At 38.3% G+C, this 25,159-nt stretch overlaps 1 protein-coding gene across 1 annotated transcript; it reads right to left on the reverse strand.

Moving 5' to 3' along the window:
• Positions 1-2,563: 2,563 nt before the first annotated feature.
• LOC139938060 (uncharacterized) lies at positions 2,564-23,368 on the reverse strand. The gene is made up of 5 exons (XM_071933423.1): positions 23,047-23,368; positions 9,087-9,800; positions 7,429-7,716; positions 4,906-4,947; positions 2,564-2,694 (listed from the first exon to the last, which is right to left on the reverse strand). The coding sequence occupies exons 1-5, from the start codon at positions 23,366-23,368 to the stop codon at positions 2,564-2,566; spliced, it is 1,497 nt and encodes a 498-aa protein (XP_071789524.1).
• Positions 23,369-25,159: the final 1,791 nt, after the last annotated feature.

The raw sequence follows: 25,159 nt of genomic DNA on the forward strand, positions 1-25,159 counted from the left end.
TGAGACACAATGGCGGACACAATGCTACAACACTATAACACAACACAATGCTACAACACTACATGGTGTCTAAAACTATACACTTTTGAAATGGCGACTAAACAGTATATGATTCTGGGGAAAACGTTGGAGATGTATGGATAGCTTATGGACTCAACTTTTATATGACACCAACAAGTCCGTTATTATGCTTGAGTGAGACTGCTCACTTTCAAAAGGGTTTGACTATTAGGTTGCGAAGTAATTAGCCATCCAATTTGTGAGAGGTAAGTCCTTTGGAGCTTACAAAATTCACTCCAAGATGTCGGCTACTTATTCTTCACTGAGCAGTGCTCAACCAAGCATTAATTATTTTCGGACTTGTTGGTGTCATATGTAGGCAAAGCTTCAAGGTGCTTACTACGAAATAAAACCCATTTTAACAAGCAACACTAAACATAAAAACGGCAGTTTACAGAACCAAAAGAAAGATAATAATTAAAACCAAACAAAACCACCAGGATTAAAAAATAAATATGTAGTTACTTAAAGGAACGTTACAGAATTGGTGTTGCTAGCAAAACAGTTGCTGCCAGTGTAAGCACTTTATGTAATCCACCATATAGGCCTACATGAACTGAAAAACCTGTAGAAATTCGAGAGCGATCGGCCACCTGGGTCACGGGAGAATAGTGAAAAAACAATTAAAAATTTTGCTTCGATCGATGCCAAAACATAAATGAATAAAACGCTCACTGAGCGATAAACTTCAAACGCGAACTTAGATTATTTATTTCTCATCAAATATGAAATTTCAGACAGAAATATTTCAAGGGATGTTTTCTCTTATCATCATCATTAAACCGTGTAGGTTTTATGTAAATCTGTGATCTTCACGTTTTTTGTTTCTTACCAATTCTGTAACGTTCCTTTAAAGTCACCTGGAAGTGGTATTTTTTTTCAAAATAAAGCTTTTGTCACTAATATAATGTGTTTTGATGAGTGGAATGTGAATAAACAGTTAACTAAGGTTTAAAAACAATCTTATGTTATTTACAAACTTAAGAGTAGACCCCGACCCGAGAGGGCGCTGTTCGTGACGTCAATCGAGGCAGACTTTGCCTGTAATGCGTAGAGTAAACACAATTGCAAAGTACATGTGCGGACCAAGTCGGGTTTTTTCCCGACAATGCCGACTAGGTGTATTGCTGCTGAATGCAGAAAAACACTTTTTGAAATGTCTTGGACGTACATGTACTTTGCACTTTGCACGTGTGTTTGCTATACGCATTGCAGGCAAAGTCTGCCTCGATTGACGTCACAAAAGGGGTAGGCGGAGTCAGCCCCCCAAACAACTTTATATATTTTTTAAACATATAAATCGTGACAAACAATTACTAAAAAAATTGTTTTATTGTTCGTTAGCATATACTCTTATGTTTGAAAGAAAAAAAAAAATATTTCCAGGTGACTTTAAACTAAAAACTAAAGTAGTCAGAATTAGCTCTTTTGATCATATATTTTATGGATTTTTGTTAACTATAAATTGGTGCTATATCTCTGTACTTATCAACATTTACACTATGATGTACTATTTTCACTATGTATATCACTTTACGTACGTTGATCGAAGGCAAGATCTAATTCACACACATAGACATACATAAGCTCTCAAAGAAATACATCGAAAGAATTCTAAAACGCAAGGGAAAGGAAAAAACGCTATAAAAACTAACAGATCACAAACTCAATCAACACTGCGTCATTGTTTAAAGGCAGTGGACACTATTGATAATTGCTCAAAATAATTATAAGCACTTTGTAACAAGCAATGGAGAGCTGTTGCTAGTATGAAACATTGTTAGAAACGGCTCCCTCTGAAGTAACGTATAGTTTTCGAGAAAGAAGTATTTTTCCACGCATTTGATTTCGAGACCTCAGTATTAAATTTTGAGTGATTTCGAGACCTCAGTATTAAATTTTGAGGTCCCGAAATTAAGCATCTGAAAGCACACAACTTCGTGTGACAAGGGTGTTTTTTCTTACATTTTTATCTCGCAACTTCGACAACCAATTGAGTTCAAATTTTCATAGTTTTTTATTTTGTGTATATGTTGAGATACACCAAGTGAGAGACTGGCCTTCGACAATTACCAAAGGTATCCAGTGTCTTAAAAGACTCTTGCCATAACATCTCTCTTAAAACTAGTGTCAATTCAATAACAGCTTTTTGTTAGAAGTTGACATCAACTTTCAATAGTATAAAACATTTTGAGAAACATTTCACCTCAAAGTAATGTGGTTGTGTAACAATATTTCAAAGTCTTGTTTCCCCCTGAAATTTGAATCCGAGCTCCCTGCTTGGAACTTCGCTACGGATTTTCGGCGATATCTCAAGAATGCAACCACATTTTGAAATGAAATGTCATGGTTAGTTTTATTAAGGGAATCAATGTGTGGCGAAGAAGTTTTCAACTAGTGGTTTAAACCCAAACGAGGCCTGGTTCTTCGAGACGAAGGTATTTATGAATGTACATTTACATTTAAAGGAACAGAGATCCAAAAACAAAAAGTATTTTTTTCTTCAATGTTTCTTATCAGGTATCTTACAGATAAAGGGGTATTTAGCCTGATCTACGGGGCTGGACACATCTCGCTGGTAGCCAAATTTATTGGTGAAGTTCACCAAACTGCCCTCTGCAAATATTGGTATTCCTGCAGCGTTAAGGGAAAGAACAAAGTAAAGTAAAACAAGAGAATTGAAGTATCAAAAGTTAACGAGTTTCATTTGGAATATGGGTACACCACATACATAAATTTTACCCTTTAAGTAATATTGATTGCAAGTAAACTTTTAAGGGTGCACAGCTCCAATCATTTGTACATTTTTTGTCACAAAGACTTCTGAAGTAACCTAGTTTTCGACAAAAAAGTATTTTTTCCGGGAATTTGATTTCGAGACCTCAGATTTAGAATTTGAGGTCTCGAAGTCAAGCATCTAAAAGCACACAACTTCGTGTGACAAGGGTGTTTTTTCTTTTATTATTATCTCACAACTTTGGCGACCAATTGAGCTCAAATGTTTACAGGTTTGTTATTTTATGCATATGCTAAGATACACCAAGTGAGAAGACTGGTCTTTAAGTTATTTTTGTTGCTCATTTGCTTTTCTCTCTCGGTGTTATGTCTTGCGTATATTGTTTTGTTTTGTCTGCCATGCAGTCACCACGGCCAACTTTGTTGACCGTGAAAAAATGATCTGGGCTCAATTTCATAGAGGTGCTTAACGGTCGATTTTGTGCTTAACGGGTGCACCTAGCAAGTTTTTCATTTCATAGCCTTGCTTAAGCAAGATTGTTTGCTTAAAACGGCGAGGCAAGCGAGCAAAAAGGGTCATTAAAGCCCCATTGCTTAAGCACCCTGTTTAAGCGCCGGGCCCAGTTTCAAAGAGCTGCATCCCGTAACGGTCGATTTTGTGCTTAACGGGCGCACCTAGCAAATTTTTCATTTCATACCCTTTTAGGTTTTAGGTTTTTTGCTTACATAGGTAAGCAAACATAAAGGGTCCTTAAAGCCTCTATTTTGCTTAAGCACCCTATTCACTCAGCGCATAGTGCAACACTCATTGCAAACGATGTTATTGTGCCGGCCGGCACAGCGGTGATTGTACGTGCGTTTGTCTAAAACGAGTGTCTAAAATGCTTCAGAATCATGTTGTACAATGTATTATCTTCTTGTTTACTTTCAAGTTAGTGTGTAAACCTTTCGAGGGGCACTTTGAACTATTACAAATAATACATATCAGACACAGAAGGTGATGAATTTTTTTTATCGCCACTCGAGTGCACTCCGCATTTATTTCGCCCGCCATTTTGTCAGCACCTTCTTTTTTTTCACTTAAGCAAACGATCTAAAATGTTGCGCGCGCAGTTTGTTTACGTGCTTAAGCTAGCAACCGCTGGTGAAATAGGTTTACGCTTAAGCAATTTTTGTTGCTACGTTAAGCCAACATATTTGCTTACCGTTAAGCAGCCCTAGGCAATGCACACAGTGCAAAATACACTGCCTTCTTCTGTTTTGCTTAAGCAAACGATCTAAAATCTCCGCGCGCAGATTGTTTACGTGCTTAAGCTCGTGCACGTTTAGCATGGAATCCGAAAGGTTTTAAGCAACTATTTTTGCTACGTTAAGCGAAAAAATTTGCTTACCGTTAAGCAGCTCTATGAACTTGGGCCCAGTGCTTGAGTATGCTTTCTTTATCCTTTGCCTTTTGATATGTATTGTGTATGTTGATTTGCTCAACAAAGATTAATTCTCAACACATGATTAGCAAGGCCGGGTTCCTACTTCCTGCAAATGTGATACGAGATTTGACGTGGCAGTGCTGGGTTTTTGTTTGCAGCGAATGGTTCGTACGAGGATCAGCGCAAGTCAACTGAGGGAGATAATTCGTAGAGAAGTTGTAACGCCAACACACAAGTATCGCATTCGCAGGAAGTATGAACCGGATTTAACTCTTTGCAGATCTAGTATTAATAAACGGCTTAGCGCCCTTAACCCCAAATGGGTCCCGAGGCGCTCCACTGATTAAAATATTAAGCAATACAAGAAATTATACAGACCATATTAAGAAAACCAGATTCAAAATGCTTAAGAAAATTACAAACGACCACATTAGTGATACAAATATAAATGGACATTTTAAAATCCCAAAACGGCGGTTGTTTAAATGCAAATTACTATAAAAATGTGATCAAGACTACATCAATGGTTTTAAACAAACAATAAATAAATGCGTGCCTATGATTTTGGTTGGGAATGAAGAAGGTTTCCCTAAGTATGCAAATACTACTATTAAAATGTGATCAAAGCTACATCAATGGCTTAAAATGTAGAAGATAGAAGATTCCCTAACCCACTACTTACCAATATGCTTCTGATCACTGAAGCTGAACGTCATTTTCTTGCCTGCAATAAAACATGTCATTTGAAGGATTACAAACAATTGAGAACCCTTATTTGGAGGCAGTTAATTTCAAAACTGTGTCGTTAGGTTCAGCATTAACTTCAAGGCAGCTAGTAATGTCCAAATTCAAATTAAAAGATTTTGTTTGTGTATTTTAGTAGCGATTTGACTTTTGGTGACGATTGCTCGGATTGTTGGGCACCTTTAACAGTTTGTAGTTTATACTGAAATGAAACGCTCACAGGGTAATTAGGGAATAACAGTGCGAGTACTAGGTCTTCCCTGCGCGGTAATGACCGGGTTGGTGGCTGGCGCTGTTAACGGACCGAGCCGGAGGAGAGGTCCGTTAACAGCTAGCGCCAACTACCAACCAAGTGAAGACCGGGTACGAACACTGTTATTCCCATTAATAAATACCTTTTTAAGCGAATTAAACGGCTAAAATTGCCCAATTTTGTGACTTTTCTGTTCAGGGGCCATATTTGAGCTTTTGATGGTTTCCATCTATTTCGTGCGTTAATCACAATACTGATCTTTGAGACCAGTGACTCTTTTAAATAATGATCGGGGGCCAATTTCATAGAGCTGCTTAAGCAAAAAATTCCCCTAGCACGAAAATAGCTTGCTTGTTTTTCACATGTTACCAGCAAAAATGTCATGCCACATACATTGCTTGTGACTGGTATTTAGCTGTTTTTTTACTTAGCATAACAATTCAGTGGAATCTTAAGGCCCGGTCACACAGGCCCCGATAACGAGAACGAAAACGATAACGATAAAAATGCACGCCCTCGATTGATTGAATGAGCGTGGGCGTATTCTGCGTATTCAACCAATCGCGAGCGTGCATTTTTATCGTTATCGTTTTGGTGATCTTATTTTACTAAGCAATCTTGGGCTTAAGCAGCTCTATGAAATTGGGCCCAGTGTTCAGCGACTTCACTGGGGTCAAAGGAGGTCAATGATTGGACGATAGCTGTTCCTTGTGCATTAAAACGCGCGAATGAGCTCGGTGTCAGTTTAAACGCGCGCACATTTTACACGCGCGCACACAAAATTGATACATTTTCAGCGCGCGTACGCGCAGGTGCGCGAAGTTGCAATGAAACCATAGAGTATGGAAACATTGACTGCTATATGAGGGGCACAGTTAAAATTATAGGCCCAAGGTGATGTTAAAACCATGACTATGCCCAAAGCGAAGCTGAGGGCATAGTCATGGTTTTGTCATCACCGAGGGCCTACAATTTCAACTGTCCCCCAAATAATAAGCAGTCAATATTACTTTTATATACCAAACAATATAGATTCGTGTAATCTGATTGGTTAGAAGATGTCATGAACTGGGCCTTGATTTTGAAGTGTATACACAAAAGTGTAACTAATAACTTACCAAAATCGTGTTTTTCATTTCGCATGAAGATACCAACACTGTTGGTGACAGTTAAAATCCAACACGGGTAAAAAATAAACCAATCCAACTGGGATAACAGTTAAAATCCAACATCAGTCAACGTCAACAGAAACATATACATGTGGATGATTTCATGTGGTTGTCAACGAGATGAAATCTTGCTTCAGCCATTTTACGTTGCGAGTTTGACATGAACACAAACAACACAGGCCCCGATAACGAGAACGAAAACGAGAACGATAAAAATGCACGCTCGCGATTGGTTGACTACGCAGAATACGCCCACGCTCATTCAACCAATCGAGAGCGTGCATTTGTATCGTTATCGTTTTCGTTCTCGTTATTGGGGCCTGTGTGACCGGGCCCCGATAACGAGAACGACAACGATGTAACAATAAAAATGCACGCCCTCGATTGGTTGAATGAGCGTGGGCGTATTCTGCGTGGAGCAATTCAACCAATCGCGAGCGTGCATTTTTATCGTTCTCGGTTTCGTTCTTGTGTGACCGGGCCTTTAGTCCTGAAAAAAAAAACACGTCACACACCGGGGTCGACCCAGGGAAGCTAAACCATGGTTAGACCATGGAGGAAGACATGGTTGGACATGCAAATGATCCAATACCAGGGTGAGAGAGCGGTCAACCTTGTAACCGCTCGACACACCATGGGGACGAGGTTGGGGCAGTGCTAAACTGAACAATCCTAAATGATCTCACTTGCATTAAAGGCGGACACTATTGGTAATTGCTCATAAAAACATCGTCAGGAGACTGAAGAGATTAAGGAGAAGTGGGCTTATTTATAACAGTTCAGAGGCCCTAGTGTAGAGCAAATCAACGGTCTGATTGGTTCTCCTGAAAGGACACCTGTGGTTGGTTAGCTCATGGAGGATGGTTAGCTCAGGGTTTTTGTGTGGGTTGCCCATTGTGTGAGAAAGCCCTCGTGTGTAGTGTGAGGTGCAGTGAGGGTGTCAAATGAAGAATAGCTTTTAAAACATCACCGCAAGTACTAGTTCAAAATGTTTTGCTGTAAAATTCACGAACTGTTTGATGTTTTCAGCTAAACAAACCTTTGTAGATCGTCACAGATGCATTGTTGGATCCAGCCTGAGCTGTACATGCAATGGCCGTTGGACTGACTTGACTTGAACTCATCACGAATGTAGAGCGAACTACACACGTAGATACAGCCACCGATTGGATAGTGTAGTCATATCCTGACGTGTCTAAGTTCTCCCAACGATCAGTTTCTTTGTTGTACAGACTCCATGTAATGATCGGGCCAGATGGGTCGCTAGCCGTGCACTCGTATTCCAGACTGCTCTTCATTACAACACTACGAACCATTAGAGCCCATTCTATAAACAAGGGCAAAAAATACAGTGTGTTACATAATAAACGGTAAATTTGCATCGGGGATAAAACACAGGATTCGAACTGCCTCTAGCTACCGGGCAATCTCGGTAGTCTAATCTCGGTAGTCTAATCTCGGTAGTCTAATCTCGGTAGTCTAGTTGGAAAGACGCTGCGCTAGAATTTGCAAGGGTCGTGGGTTCGAATCCCACCCGAGTAATATGCCTGTGATGTTTTTTCACAGGACTCGGGAAGGTACTGAGTATACAGTGCTAACATACATCGGTGTATGGGTAAAAACCCAAATTAATACAGTGTATTACGTATCATTCAAACCTGTTGCCAAGAACAAGTCTTGTATACGGGCTTATTGTACAAGGGTATCAAAGATGCTGCTTACTGAAAACAGTTTCAGGAAAATCAGTGGCATCAACAAATCTTTCAATTAGAACCGCTTTCTCCTGAAGACGATCAGAGCATACTGATCGAAACGTCGAATTGTAGAACTACTCCAACTCATTTAGAAACAGTCATTATGGTGTTACCGCAAACCTTTCCATATCGTATTTCCACAATGCAAAGTTTCAAATCCTACTTATAGAACTGTTCGCATATAGGCAAGGACACAATTACAGGAGGTTTTTAGGGCCCTGTCACTAGGGGCAACACCTGTCACAAAGGGCAACACCTACAGGCAATCAACAACAGTGTGTGCTGCTGCTTTGGCAACGCATGAATTATTTTGCATACGTTGTCTTACGATCCCCAAGAAAAAAAAAGTTAAACGTGAGTGCTATTTCTTACTGGAGATTGCCTTGTACTGCTTGCCTGGAAATTGCCTCGTGTGACATTGGCCTTTTCCGGGTCATTTCTAATGAGGCAATTTTAAGGAAACCAGCTAAAGGCAATCTCCCTGATGAAAACGCATTCACAATTGAATGTTCACGCATTGTGCTTGATAACCATAAGACACGATTTGAACATTTACTTATGTGCTACCAAAGTGATCACATCTTGTGGATCGTAAGACAAAGTTTTAAAAAGAATAATTTTGTTCAATGGAATGAACCAATCATTTGGAGAAACGAAATAAAAATGTTATTCTGAGGGAATGAAAAATTGCTTCGATTGAACGAAATAACATTTCGAGGGATTGAATTATTGTTATGACATGACAATGTTATCCATCTATACATTCCAAGCTCCATCGGAGCAATTTTCTCACAGTGCGTTATACCATCCACAGCTGTCTATTTTACTTTATCAAGTTAAATTTCATGCCAAAAATTAGTCTGAGTTAACAACAAAGAGTGTCCAATGCCTTTAAAATAAAATCAAATTTAAGAATTTCTTTACAAAGATTCTTGTTACTCACCGTGTGATCCGCATGAATGCATATCTCGTATCTGATCTTGAGTGAGAAGACCGTCAAAGACGGTCAAATCACTGTACGCCGCAGACCCTCCATAGATACTAGAGTCGTATACATCATTGCAGGTGTTGGTGTGACCCATGTAAAGATCCGTACAACCGTCAGACGCTACTCCAGCAGACGTGAGGTATGTATCTCTAGCAACTGCCACACCATTGACAAACAGCTGAATGGCGTCACCAACGGCCATATCATCGAATGTTAAAGCCAAGTGAAACCAAATGTTTTTAGGTATCGTAGACGAGGAAAAATATGTGTCGTAACTGGAACTTGATGTTTTGATCCCATACCTAAATTGGTCAGTGTGATAGAGGAACGCAATACCCTTGGCCATATTGGTTTGTCCTCCAGAGCTGACGTAGTATCGTTCAGCGAAGTCTGATGACGTATATATCTTGAGCCATAAAGACAACGTCAGAGATCCACAGAGATCTGGGTCAGAAACACAAGTCCCATTGAAGTCACCAATATCTAAGTATACACCTGTTTTGGCATACACAGCGCATGCGTGATCAATTACGTCAGGAGCAGGAACTATTTCAATCAGACTGGTATCTCCGCCGAGTTGGAACCAGTCGCCACTTACTGGAACGGAGTCACATGACATGACGTGGCTCTCCGTAGGACCCAAGGTTCGGTCAAGAATCGGAACAATATCTGCATAAGAAAACGCGAGAATAACGAATAAAGTTACAAGACTATTGGTTCTAAGAGAGGTTTGCGGCAACACCATTGTCAATGTCTCTTCAGGGCCACCATACCATAGTTTTGAGTAGTTGTTCATTATTGACTTTATGCTTAAATCCTTGTGCGTTGTTTCTTGTGTAATTTTTGTTTTGCCTTTCGTAACTTGTCTCGTAACAACATAAAATACTATACAGAAGAAAGAAAACACAAGACAGACTAGACAAACAAAATACACGACAGAGGCTAGATGGTGAGTAAGTTAACAATATACTTAAATAAACCTACGAATAAGCATCAAGAAGTTTTTTTATTTTATTTTATTGTGAATGCAGGAAGAGTGATTGAAGATTTAATTGAGTAACTCAAATTATTCCAAAACATAACGCCACGTTGAACAAGACTATTTTGGTATAATGTTGTTCTCTGGCGGGAAACGAACAGGTTTTTCTTGGCAGTGCTACGAGTATAGTGTGAATGGATGTTTGAAGTTAGTGTGAAAACTAAATTAATGCAACTTGGCAATGCGTTATTCATAGCTTTATACATAAATTTACCCAAATTTAGTTGGTAAAGGTCAATCATTTGTAGCAATCTAAGATTACAAAATAATGGAGCCGTATGGTCACGGGCACCAGCAATAGAAATAATACGGACAGCTCGCTTTTGCAAGGTGAGAAGTCTACTGTTTTGTGTTAAGGAACCACCCCAAGTAAGAATGGAATAATTTAAATACGGAAGAACCAAAGAGTTATACAGGGTCAGCAAAATAAACCCAGGAACGAATTTTCTTAGACGGTTAATTATACCAATATTTTTAGCTACTTTATTGCTAACGTCTCTTAAGTGAGTCTTCCAGGATAAATTCTCATCAATTTCTACACCAAGAAACTTGGTATGTGTCACTTGTTTGAGCACTACACCATCCAAAACTGTTGTATAGTCATGCTATGTGCATTATAACATCCGCCACAAGTGCAGTATATACAAACTGAATGCGGACTTGATAAGGTTTATGCTAATGTGCATTATAACATGCAACACCCAAGTGCAGTATGTTACAAACTGAATGCGGACTTGATAAGGTTTGTGCTAATGTGCATTTGCACATCCAACACCCAAGTGCAGTATGTTACAAACTGAATGCGGACCTGCCCCTGAGTAATAATAATAGTTCTTATAATGAACAGTTGTATTCAGTGTAAAGTGCAGTGAAATCGTTTTTATTATGTGGACCTAATTTGTTAATTTAGCCACACTTCATGAGAGCGTTTAAACAACCTTTAAAAAACGCCTTCGACTCTGTCCTCGGACACGACCATGTCGGTTTTAAAAGACTGTTCAAGGCCGACTCACCACTCTTTTATTCCATTAATAACTTACACAAATGGTTCAAGAAGCAAGTATAAGCGACGGGGTCATCAGCCCATAATATCAAGTGTATTTGGCCAACCTTTCATCACTTTTCTCAATAGTTGCAATATAATGTTGTTTTTTTGTTTTCGTTGTTTATGCAAGTCGCCAGACACACAAGGCCAGAAGGCCACTTTTTATATTTTATTTTTCTGCCAGGGCCGTTGCCATCTAATCCTGGGGCTGAAACAGGGTTAACCCCTTTACATTCCATACGGATGTAGGCTTAGGTATCATCCATTTCAGAAGCCTGGCTGGTAGAGCAGAAAGCACTACCTCCCCAACTTATAAACGAAGCAGTCATGGTTAATTGTATTGCTTAAGTGCACAAGTTAGTGTCACGACCGGGATTCGAACACACACTCTGCTGATCAAACACCAGAGCTTGAATCCGGTGCTCTCAACCGCTAGGCCACGATACGTCACTGTTATGAATGATTTATAAAACGCTTTGATAAATTTAAGCAACAGAAACACAAAATTCACTGGAAACTGTTCCCTGCTCCGAATTGTTTGTATGCTAACCTAGCCTTGATCAAGGCGCTACAGCCAGCCGCGACCTGCAAAATCCCAGTCCCCATCACTGAATTCCGCCAGCGCACCCCCATACATAACACAGTGCATATAATACGTGTATATATTGTAGTGTGTTCGGGTATAAAACGGATGATTCTTCTATAGTTAGAAACCAGGGCCCATTAATTTATAAAACGCGATGAATTATTTCAAGTAACAGCAACACACAATTTATTGGGAAAGGCTTCACTGTTTTGTCGCTCTTGAACGCACAAGTAGTGACCGATTATTCACGCTTGGCTGCAACAGTTTTGTTTAATCAACTACAGCCTTGACGCGAGGCTTTAAAGGAACACGTTGCCTTGGATCGGACGAGTTGGTCAAAACAAAAGCGTTTGTAACCGTTTTTATAAAATGCAAATGGTTGGAAAGATGTTTTAAAAGTAGAATACAATGATCCACACAAGTTTGCCTCGAAATTGCGTGGTTTTCCTTCTACTAAGCGAACTAACATGGTCGGCCATTTATGGGAGTCAAAATTTTGACCCCCATAAATGGCCGACGTGTTAGTTGACAAGTTAAAAGGAAAACCACGCAATTTCGAGGCATGTTTGTGTGGATCATTGTATTCTACTTTTACAACATCTTTCTACCCATATGCATTTTATAAAAAACGGTTACAAACGCTTTTCAAAAACCAACTCGACCGATCCAAGGCAACGTGTTCCTTTAATATTGCAGTGTGTTCGGGTATAAAACGGATGATTCTTCTATGGTGCGTATTATTTGTATTACTGATTATTAATATTTAAAAAACCGTAGTTATCTTTTTAGTGTTTGGTATTATTTAGTTTGTGCTGACTCAATTAGGTTCATTTTCATATATATATATATATCTATGAGGAATATTTGGCATTCCTATCATCCCATGTTAGGGTCTGTATTTTGATCAATTTTTATCAGGGTTACTATAGGTTTTCTCGGTCAATTTCGGAAAATGAGCAGCCAATTTAACCACAAGCCTATTCTATTTCGTACGAAATAGAATGCTACTAAAAAAGGGTCATTCGATTTCGTTTTAAGACTAGTCAAATCTACTTTTACGTCATTCGATTTAACAAAATAACCATTCAATTCAACAATTCATCGAAGCTGCAGACAAATTCGCAGGAGTGTTTTTAAGGCGTGTGTTCAGTCATTCAATTTCATTTTGAGGCAGTCAATTCTGATATTTGTGCAGTCTTAAAAACGCTTGGTTAGCTTGTTGTTTCTTTATACGAATGTGAAAGACGGCGGTTAATTTTTTTGGCACTCTTGAACATAATATGCCAAGATGTCTGGCACGCCAACAGATGGTTGGTGAATATTACCCCCAAAAAACAACTGGAAAAACATAAAACCCCCAAAATTAAAACATTCAAAAACAATCAAATGTCAGGTCTTGGTCACTTAACCATTGAAGGTCTCCCGAAAAAAAATAAAGAAGAAAACAACCCTTATGGGGCCCAGGGTAAAGTCTACTGGAAACATAAAATAAAGAAAATAAGGTTCGCTCGATCTGTTTATTCGTATTTCTTTAGTCGTACTTATTTGAATCCTCGGTGAGCGAAGTTGCATGAAAAAGAATGAGTGTGCTAGGAACTTGAATGCCTCAAAACGAAATTGAATGACCGAATTCTGAATTTGAAACGCAGTAAAAACCGGAGAGGCAAAAAAGCTTTAATTCGAACGCATGGAAATTAAATTGGCTGTTCATTTGCCCGAGAAAACCTATATTACATTCTTTAGAAAAAGAAAAAAAAGAAAAAAAGCTAATGGCCTGACGTTTCGACCGTACTAGAGTCTTCCTCGAAGGCTTAATGAGAACACAACAAACGTGAACAGGTAACTAAGTGAAACAGCATAAACTAGAGCATACAGAAAAAAGCAAGGGGTAAACAATTAATATGGGACAAAAAGGGGGGGGGGGTGAAGGGAAGGGACTGGCTTGAAAACAAGAAAATGGAAACACAAAGGACAATATCAAGGGTGGGAAGAGGTGGGGGAAAAAGTAATTAGTTATTGAGTGAGGCGCAGGCTAAAAGTCGGATATCTGTGGAGAAAAGGGAGACGGCAAAACAAAAAGGTTTATTTAAAGTCGTTTTCTATAAAAAAAAATCTCAAAACAATTTAGCACCGAAAGGGTACAAAAAAAAATGTTTTAAAGGGTTTGGATACTTAGTGTGGGACACGAAACATGATGTCCACAGATTTACATCAAACTCACTCGGTTTAAAAATAATTATAATAGAAAGCTTCCCTTAAAATATCATATGCTGAGTTGCTATATTTTTTTAGAAATTAGTAAAACAAGTCACGAAAATTATTTTCGTCTCAGGAGACGACAATTTTTTTTGCAAGTTAAACGTATTTTTTGTGACATTGTTTTGCATACCAAATAAATGTTTCAAGTAATTTGTTTTCCGGCTTTGCAGCTTTATGAAATTAGGCCCAGTTCCTACCTTATTGCACACGGCCTATGTATTGTGGTATTTGAGGCCCGTGCACGCAACACACCTCATTTTTGTCAATGGAGCTGGAATCCAAGTGTTTTTCTTATTTTCTACAATTTCATTCTGTAAACACTTCCCTTTTTAATGTTTATATTTTAATTCTTGTTGCATGTCTTTTGAACACAATTAAGTTCTTGGGTTGCGATGTTTTAAACCAATGATATCCATTTTAGTCGCTGATGTAAAAGTTATTAAACATCGGCATCTTAAAGGCAGTGGACACTATTGGTAATTACTCAGAATAATTATTAGCATACAACCTTTCTTGATACCGAGAAACGGCTCCCTCTTAAATCCTTGTGCGTTGTTTCTTGTGTAATTTTTGTTTTTCCTTTCGTAACTTGTCTCGTAACAACATAAAATACTATACAGAAGAAAGAAAACACAAGACAGACTAGACAAACAAAATACACGACAGAGGCTAGATGGTGAGTAAGTTAACAATATACTTAAATAAACATACGAATAAGCATCAAGAAGTTTTTTTTATTTTATTTTATTGTGAATGCAGGAAGAGTGATTAAAGATTTAATTGAGTAACTCAAATTATTCCAAAACAACGCCACGTTGAACAAGACTATTTTGGTATAATGTTGTTCTCTGGCGGGAAACGAACAGGTTTTTCTTGGCAGTGCTACGAGTATAGTGTGAATGGATGTTTGAAGTTAGTGTGAAAACTGAATTAATGCAACTTGACAATGCGTTATTCATAGCTTTGTACATAAATTTACCCAAATTTAGTTGGTAAAGGTCAATCATTTGTAGCAATCTAAGATTACAAAATAATGGAGCCGTATGGTCACGGGCACCAGCAATAGAAATAATACGGACAGCTCGCTTTTGCAAGGTGAGAAGTCTACTGTTTTGTGTTAAGGAACCACCCCAAGTAAGAATGGAATAATTTAAATACGGAAGAACCAAAGAGTTATACAGGGTCAGCAAAATAAACCCAGGAACGAATTTTCTTAGACGATTAATTATACCAATATTTTTAGCTACTTTATTGCCAACGTCTCTTAAGTGATTCTTCCAGGATAAATTCTCATCAATTTCTACACCAAGAAACTTGGTATGTGTCACTTGTTTGAGCACTACACCATCCAAAACTGTTGTATAGTCATGCTATGTGCATTATAACATCCGCCACAAGTGCAGTATATACAAACTGAATGCGGACTTGATAAGGTTTATGCTAATGTGCATTATAACATACAACACCCAAGTGCAGTATGTTACAATCTGAATGCCGACGTGATAAGGTTTATGCTAATGTGCATTATAACATCGAACACCCATGTGCAGTATGTTACAATCTGAATGCCGAATCTGAAATTGCAGTGAAGTCGTTTTTAATAATTTGTAGACCTAATTTGTTATTTTAGCCACACTTCATAAGAGCGTTTAAACAACCTTTAAAAACGCCTTCGACTCTGTCCTCGGCCACGACCATGTCGGTTTTAAAAGACTGTTCAAGGCCGACTCACCACTCTTTTATTCCATTAATAACTTATACAAATGGTTCAAAAAGCAAGTATAAGCGACGGGGTCAGCACATAATATCAAGTGTATTTGGCCAACCTTTCATCACTTTTCTTAAAGGAACACGTTGCCTTGGATCGGACGAGTTGGTCTATGAAAAGCGTTTGAAACCGTTTGTTATGAAATGCATATGCTTCACTGTTTTGTCGCTCTTGAACGCACAAGTAGTGACCGATTATTCACGCTTGGCTGCAACAGTTTTGTTTAATCAACTACAGCCTTGACGCGAGGCTTTAATATTGCAGTGTGTTCGGGTATAAAACGGATGATTCTTCTATGGTTATAAACCAGGGCCCAATTTCATGGCTCTGCTTACCGTAAGCACAGAATCAGCGCTTACGGAAGCAGGGAATTCTGTGCTTACGGCAAGCGTATTTCACGGGTTAGCGGTGAATGTTGGCTTCTGCGCGTGCGTACTCCGCGTTACTAGGCTTACTAGGCGTTTTCTACGCTTACAAGACTAGCGCATAAATTCGGCGCTTGCACGTAAGCGAGGAATCGTGACCGTAAGCGCAGAATTCGGAGGTAAAGCAGAGCCATGAAATTGGGCCCAGAACTATTTTAAACCCTCCAATCGGGTAGTGCTGTTTGTACTATTTTCTAGTACAACGAGTTTAAAACGTAATCCGAACTGTAATGTGAATTATTACTTTGCCGTCAAACCACGAAACCAGCAGTATTTACTGCTCTATTTGCAGGTTTCTGGTGCGGATTATTTGTATTACTGAGTTGTGTACAATGCTAGTTGTGTAATTATTATAAATCGATAAAACCTCCAAAACTGAATTTACACAACTATTGTGTAAACTTTGAAGCACGTGATCAAAAAGCAACCAATCACGAAGTACTTTTGCTTGGCAAACAAAACGAACAAAACAAAATGGCTGACGTACTTTGCCGCTACTGTCGACGTCAAAAGCAGCGAGGATTCGAAGATTTTGTCCATTGTGGCGGTAAGTAAATAACAATTCACTGGTTTGAACGAAGAGTACCGTAATAAGGACCATTTTGTGTGGGTATCTGTCAGTTGGCTTTCGGTAAATTAGCATAAAATTAAATTATAAGTTTTTACCTCGTCGATGACAACGGGTTACGCGGATCGTAAAGGCCATTGTTACAACGCTGCCACTGTGCAGCGAAAATTTAGAGTTTGCATGTAGGCCTAACTATAAGATTTTTAACCCTCCGTAGTCAGATCAATGGGCCCAAGAGAGACGTCAACCCATGAGAAGTTTGGTCATTCAATGCAGACACTTTTAAAAATAAGTTTGACAGTTTTAACGTTAGTTATTCAAGTCAGTTTTGCTGTATTTTCCGACTAGTTCTATCATTCAATCATGTCTATTTCGTCAACTCGACCTATCTCCAACTCAGAGTACATGTATAAAAATATTGATTTTTAGTCCCCCCCGTGCACCACGCACACAGACAAACCGCGTGTGTTTCGGGGTGCTCCATGGTCTCACATGCACAGCAGTGTGTGAAGGCTTGAACATTTTTCATTGACATTTGTATATCTTCTGACGATTAGGGCTTGAAATTTTTTATTCGGTATAATGGAATTATTTGGTATGATGCAAAGAAATTTTAACTGCAAAACATTGCTGGGAATTTTAGACTCGTACGTACATTGTGAAAAAAATGCAAAGCAACTGGAAGAAAAACAATTATGCCCTTTGGATCAGCACTAACCTAAAGTCGTGCTGGTGGGACTAACTAGTGACCCCTCATGTTTTTTTTTTGTAGGCCTACTCTCAGCTACTTGATTCTGTGTTTTAAGTATCTGTTCATTCAGACTATTTCAAAGTTGTCTTTCTTTTTTAAACAGGGTGACACGTAACAGATATCCAACACTACATAATCAGCATTCCTGTATTGAAGCACCAGCCACTGCCATTCATCCTTCTCACTTGGTGGAACTTGCTACAGCACAAACTAGTTAAGGATGAGTACTAGTTGGATTCTGAACGTCAAGCTATGGAGATTATTATGTGCTGGATGTGGAACAATCATGAACTATCAGCCACACTGTTCAATACACGCCTGTACTGTTAGGAAATGCAAAAAGAATAGCAAAAACCAGCTCCCTGGAACTACCAACATGACTATCTGGATGGACCGAGTAGATGAACTTGTTTCATTGGAGAGTTTAAAATGTACAATTGACTGCAAAACAGTATTTACAAGGGGAAGCTGGATGTTTGAAAAGTGGACAGTTTGTTTGCCATGTTGCATTCCTTTTTGTGTCATTTTATAACTAAATTACAGTTTGTCTGAGTGACACGACACAGCGTGTTGCTCTTGAAATTCATAGTTTTTCTATAAAAAAAACATGTTTAACAAGCACTATTAAAAACCTGCTATTGCGCAAAGCATTTTCGCCTTGGCCAAGTTCTCTTTTGGACCATTTTGTCAACATGAGGTCGATATTGGCTGGTGACCAACACATTTTTATTGTCATTTGTGATGAATGAATGTATGATTGGTGCAGTTTTGACCAATAAAATTCATTTAAATATCGTTAAAAACAAGTTGCTGAATTATTTTCTCATTATGTGTCTACACTTTGCTTAAAAATGGGCGTTCCACAACTAATATTAATACACTGTGAACAACTATAATTGTGGAACAAATTAACTGATTGTTATGTAAACAGTTTGCACAATAATAGCTAATTTGGTACTTTACACATGATTTTGTAGAATTTAATCTTACAAAATGATGTGTAATTAAGTATACCCAATTATTGTGTAAACTGTTTACACAGCTACTTGGTTAAAAATCTGTTACACATAATTGTGTACACTTATCACACAACTGTTGTTTAAAAACTACACAACTGGGGTTGTGTAAACCGTTTACACAACAGTTGCTAGGTTCATATAGTAAACAGGGGTTGTGTAAAATTTTACACAAGTTGTGTAATATTTTTAACCAATTAATGTGTAAACCGTTTACACAACTAGTTGTGTAAAAAACTTTTACACATAATTGTGTACAATTATCACACAACTGTTGTTTAAAAACTACACAACTGGGGTTGTGTAAACCGTTTACACAACAGTTGCTAGGTTCATATAGTAAACAGGGGTTGTGTAAAATTTTACACAAGTTGTGTAAGATTTAACACAACCGAAATAACAGCGTATATATACACATATATATATATGAGGAATATTTGGCATTCCTATCATCCCATGTTAGGGTATGTATTTTGATTAATTTTGATCAGGGTTACTATAGGTTTTCTCGGTCAATTTCGGAAAATGAGCAGCCAATTTAACCACCAGTCTATTCTATTTCGCACGAAATCGAATGCTACTAAAAAAGGGTAATTCGATTTCATTTTAAGACTTGTCAAATCTACTTTTACGTCATTCGATTTAACAAAATAACCATTCAATTTAACAATTCATCGAAGCTGCAGACGAATTCGCAGGAGTGTTTTTGAGGCGTGTGTTCAGTCATTCAATTTCATTTTGAGGCAGTCAATTCTGATATTTGTGCAGTCTTAAAAACGCTTGGTTAACTTGTTGTTTCTTTATACGAATGTTAAAGGCATGCGGTTAATTTTTTTGGCACTCATGAATATAATATGCCAAGATGTCTGGCTCGCCAACAGATGGTTGGTGAATATTTACAAAAAACAACAACTGGAAAAACATACAAAAAACAAAAACAAAACATTCAAAAATAATCAAATGTCAGGTCTTGGTCAGTTAACCTTTGAAGGTCTCCCGAAAAAAATAAAGAAGAAAACAACCCTTATGGGGCCCAGGGTAAAGTCTACTGGAAACATAAAATAAAGAAAATAAGGTTCGCTCGATTTAAAAGAGAAGGTATACAGTTTACAGTTTATCTGTTTATTCGTATTTCTTTAGTCGTACTTATATGAATCCTCGGTGAGCGAAATTAATTGAAAAAGAATGAGTGTGCTAGGAACTTGAATGCCTCAAAACGAAATTGAATGACCGAATTCTGAATTTGAAACGCAGTAAAAACCGGAGAGGCAAAATAGCTTTAATTCGAACGCATGGAAATTAAATTGGCTGTTCATTTGCCCGAGAAAACCTATATTACATTCTTTAGAAGTACATAGTTTGAGCCACAACCGTGTACACATGTACAAACCCACGTTAAAGGAATTTTATATTTTACGGAATTAAAAAAAAAGTTCCGATAATTTGGCTGCCGGAAAAATAATAAAAAATTCCGTATTCCTGCAGCAAAATTACACGGACAAAGTTGTTCATTCCGTAAAATATAAAATCCCTTAACGTGGGTTTGTACATGTGTACACGGTTGTGGCTGAAACTAAACATGTACTTACATGTACTTTATTATGTGTAGGTGTTTGGGCAAACGTGGTTGATTGTATTTACGCTAATTAGCATAATTAATATTTGCATATACGGAAAACCCGTAAAATAACGGCGAAATTTACGGAATAATTCACTTTACGGAGTCCGTTAAAATACGGATACTTTTTACAGTGTACGGTTTGAAACGTCATGACCTAACCAGCTTTTTTCAGGAGATTCCTATTTGTCCACACCATCCAAAGCTTCAAAAAATACTTATAATAAAAAGATCCACATAAATATAACTTTTATCGTAATTTCATGACGGAACACTAATCTATGGAACACAATTTGTGGCCCCACAAAATGCTGGACGGCTCTTCAGCTTAAAATTCAAGTTTCTTCCCAAACCTTATCTTATGTCTCAGGTTATCAAGGACTAATTTTCTTGTGTCTGTTTTTTGCCTTTTTATCTTACTGTGCCTTGAACACCAAGCAGGGTGGATATGAGCGCATTACAAGTCTTTATTAATTATTATTATATCGATTGTATGGTACATTCATTTTCCCGTATTACATCAATATTCACTCATAACTATACACTGACGTAATTGCCAAAGACCAGTATTCTCACTTGTTTTTTCCCCAACATATGCATAAAAACAGACTCAGCTTACGTCTTATTATATTTTTGTTATACTATTAATAGCTCTCCCTTGGTCGTTAGAAAATAAGTTTTTATGATTAAATTTATGTTCATAAATACCTCAGACAGTTTCGCAATTCCTATTAACCGAAAAGGTATTATACCTTGCAGGGTCGTTGCCGTCTGATAAAGCCCTCGCCTTCTGCTCGGGCCTTTATCGGCTCGGGCCTTTGTCACACGGCAACGACCCTGCCTGTTTTAAACGGCCGTTAAAGAACTCGTCGCTACACTTTTATTCCCTTAATAAGAATGATCCGTTCATATTTTTGTTTAAGATCTGCAGGAAAAAACATCAGTGAATTATGGCCCTCTCAAAACAATAACGAAGCCCTAAGTCTTTGTATTCAAGACAAGCTTTTAAATGCATGTGTCCTGAAAAAATGGAGGTGCGTGATAGGTGCCGTTCCCCCGCCCCCATGCCCCTTCCTCTTAAATTAAAAGTTTACACATGTGGACATTAATTTTTATTTTAAACTGGCGACATCTACACCTCTTGTTTTACCATCCCCCCTCCCCCTCCGCAGACATACGACTTTCTTCGTAGTTCGGACAAACTGAGTAAAAGAAGCCCTAAACGTTTACGCATTTGGACATTCATCGCACATGACAATGATTTTAAGCTTTGGTTACCGTTACTTTAACAACCAGCCGAAGTTTATACACTTAGTTATCAGTTATTCATTAATAATTATGAAGTCATTGGATTGGTTTGGTGTAATAAATGGCAGCTTGCATGTGTCACAAATGTACTTCACAATATCTTTAAAACGCAATTTGATGGGTGTTTCCTGAATATTGCTATTCTTTTTAAAGTGATAGTTGACAGTAAATCTAACACTAACACTGATTTCTTGATGTGATCTGATGATGTGATCGCAACTTTACTGTCGTCACGTGGTCACCGTGTAAAGCATCATCAGCAGTGCGCATTGTTATGCGTGGCAGGTACAGGAATTTGCACAACACAAAAAACATTGCAAAAACCCGTACAAGTGCGAGAACGGGGGATAACGAACGGGACGGGAACACTTAATTCGACTGACAAATAATACAAAACGGGTAAAAACAGGACGAGAAAATAATAATGGAGGACGGAAAAACAGGGCTGGGGAAATAATACGGTAAAGGAAAACAGAAAAGGGACCAATAAATGATACGGAACAGAAAACAAAATAAACCGAACGGGAAAAAAATAAACGAAACGGAGTACAAACAAGGACAGGGTAGTTGGTATTGTGACGTCACTCTTTGCGTAGCAATTAAGATTTATGCAAAGTTAAGATCAATCTTAAGTGCTTTGTGATACAGCGCGGAACTCTAGCTAGTTGTTCTAAATATAGGTTCCGGGTTTGAATGTGTATTTCTACTCACATGGACATATATATAGGTTTTCTCGGTCAAATTCGGCAAATGAGCAGTCAATTTAATTTTCAAGCGTTCGAATTAAAGCTGTTTTGCTTTTCCAGTTGTTACTGCGTTTCAAATTCAGAATTCGGCCATTCAATTTCGTTTTGGGTCGAGTCAAATTCCTTAAGCACTCTGTTCAATTTTGCGTAGCGTAATTCTTTTTCGTGACACACACGCCTCAAGAAGCGTCTGCGAATTTGAATGCTGCTTTGATGAATTGTTAAATTTAATAATTATTTTGTTAATTCGAATGACGCAAAATTACATTTAACTAATCCCAAAACGAAATCGAATGATTAAGGAGTTGTTTACCCGAGGGCGGCGGAGTGCTTTACCATTTCATAGCTGGAGGGGTGTTGTGTTGAAAGAAATCATTGAACAATTATATTTTTTGCATTTATTTTACTTTTTGACCAACAAGTGTTGATGTTTTTGACCGAAAAGGTATAATTTTTGTATGGGAATCAAAGTGTGTTGAATCGGTTTTCAACTAGTGGTTTAAACCCGCCGAGGCCTGGTTCTTGATAATTTACCTCGACTTCGTCTCGGTAAAATATTATCAAGAACCAGGCCTCGTTGGGATATTAAACCATTAGTTGAAAACCTCTTCACCACACATTGATTCTCTTTTTAAAAGACCGGTAAATACCAGTCACAATCAATGTATGGCATGATATATTGGCCAGTAACATGTGTAAAACAAGCAAACTATTTCCGTGCTTAAGAAAATGTTTCTTGGCAGTTCTATGAAATTGGTCCTTGGTTAAAAAACTGTATTCACTTACCTGGAATATTCTGAGAGGTGTTCATTAGCCATACATTCATCGGGATCTCTGACTCTGGTACATTAGTGTATATGTTGTCCAGGTAGTCCATTACGAATGCGAGTTCCTCAAGGGTCGTTACTGTGGCCAGTTCTGCAACATGTCCAGTGTGGCTGAACCGCTTACAGAACATCTCAGCATCATCGTAGGAGAGGTCTTCAGGGAAATATCGGTAGCAATAGTTTCCATTCTCCATCCATTGGAATGGGCATGGTGAACAGGATTGACTTAAACCACAAAGGGCTGATACTACAGCTACGGTACAGAGAAACCAACCACCCATTGCGCTTGATGTTTGTGATCAAACAATTATGTTGGTGATTTCTTGTAATTATTTGCACTCGGTTTGTGCGACTGTTTCAATTGGAGTTCAGTTATGTGTTTGTGCAACCGAGTGTCGTTTAGCAACCGAGTGTCGGAGATTATCTGCTAGCTAATTGGTTAGCTGTGGTGACGAGGATCAACAGTGATATCACTCAAACTGACAAAGACCGTGTCCTTTTACAAACGGCTGATACTACATGCTACAGTTTAGAGAAACCAACATTCGTTTACTTTGCCGTCTCTAAAGTATAATCAGCACTGGAAAACCATGTCAATGTCGACAAAGAGAGCGACATCGCCCCAGTTTAACAGCTATAGTTAGATGATAAAGCGCATTCCAATGTGTTATTGTGTTAGATATTCTGGCTGTGGCAACAAATTGTAGCTGCACTGAGCTTACAAGATGCAACTACATTGAACACTTTGCAACAATTAATATGCCCACTTGTTTCATATCTCTTTAGTCTCCTGACGATGTTTAGAGCAAGCTCGTCGAAACGTAGAGACCAATTAAGAACTCAACTCGTGGTAGTAAAGTTAACAACAATCTTCAAGCTATAGTAGAAGCCCAAACCGATTTTCTACCCTATGCCCAGGTAACATCTACTCCGCGGTAGTAGATTATAATATAGCAAGACAGTTCCCTAAAAAACAAAATATACCTGGCAAGAAGACACACACGTGGTGTTAACGCCAATAAAATTGATACCTCACCATGCAATGTCTCAACTCCCGTTATACGATACAGCTAGGTACAGTTCGGTTGATACCATACACCTTGGCATGGCCAAAAGGGGCGGAGCTATCAGCGATATCAATACATTATAACACAAGGTGACGTCGTCGAATAAAAGAGTATACCCTTTGGTGATTAACAAACCACGTTGATTGGCATTGACCGCATAATGTTAGCAATACGTAAAATCGGGCTAACAGATGTTGCGACAAAATTTAACAACTCTTCTAACATTGGGGTTTGGGTACTTTTTGTTCGACACAAAACATAAACGTCAACAGATTTACATTAAGACTACACGGTTTAAAGATATTGATGGTATTTCAATTTCAAAGCTTCACTTGAAATGTAATTTGCTTGGAGTAGTTTTTTAGAACTGAGTAAAACAGTTTCACGACAAAAAATTGTTGTCTCTGTGAGACAAACTTTATTTTAGCGTACAGCTTAAAGGGAAGGTACACGTTTGGTAGATACTTAAAACTAATATTAACTTAAAAACTGACTTGGTAAAATAGCATTGGAGAGCTGTTGATAGAGTATAAAACATTGTCTACATGTACCTTGTGAAGATCAAGGGCACAATCGGTGTGTCGTGGCCGAGCGGTTTAGAGCACCGAATTCAAACTCTGGTCTTTCTGATCAGCAGAGTGTGGGTTCGAATCCCTAGCCGTGACACTTGTGTCCTTAAGCAAGACACTTAACCTTTGCTTCGTCCTGCTGATGGGACGTAAAGCTGTTGGTCCCATGTGTTGTGTAACGCATGTAAAAGAACTTAGTGCACTAATTAGAACTAGAAGGGGTTTGCCGGTGTTCCTGGCTGTGGCTGCTGTATGCACCGTGGCACCTTGGAAACCTTTATAAGGTGCTACATAATTGGGTCTCACAATTCATCACTGCAATAACGTATCTTTCTGAAAGTTCGTATTATTATACTCCGCGCCTTGAGTACCTTGTTTGGTAGATACGTGTTGTATATAATACTTCGATATTATCGGGGGTATTTTAAGGTCTCTA

Source organism: Asterias amurensis, chromosome 6 (assembly GCF_032118995.1).
Source record: "Asterias amurensis chromosome 6, ASM3211899v1".
NCBI lineage: Eukaryota > Metazoa > Echinodermata > Asteroidea > Forcipulatida > Asteriidae > Asterias > Asterias amurensis.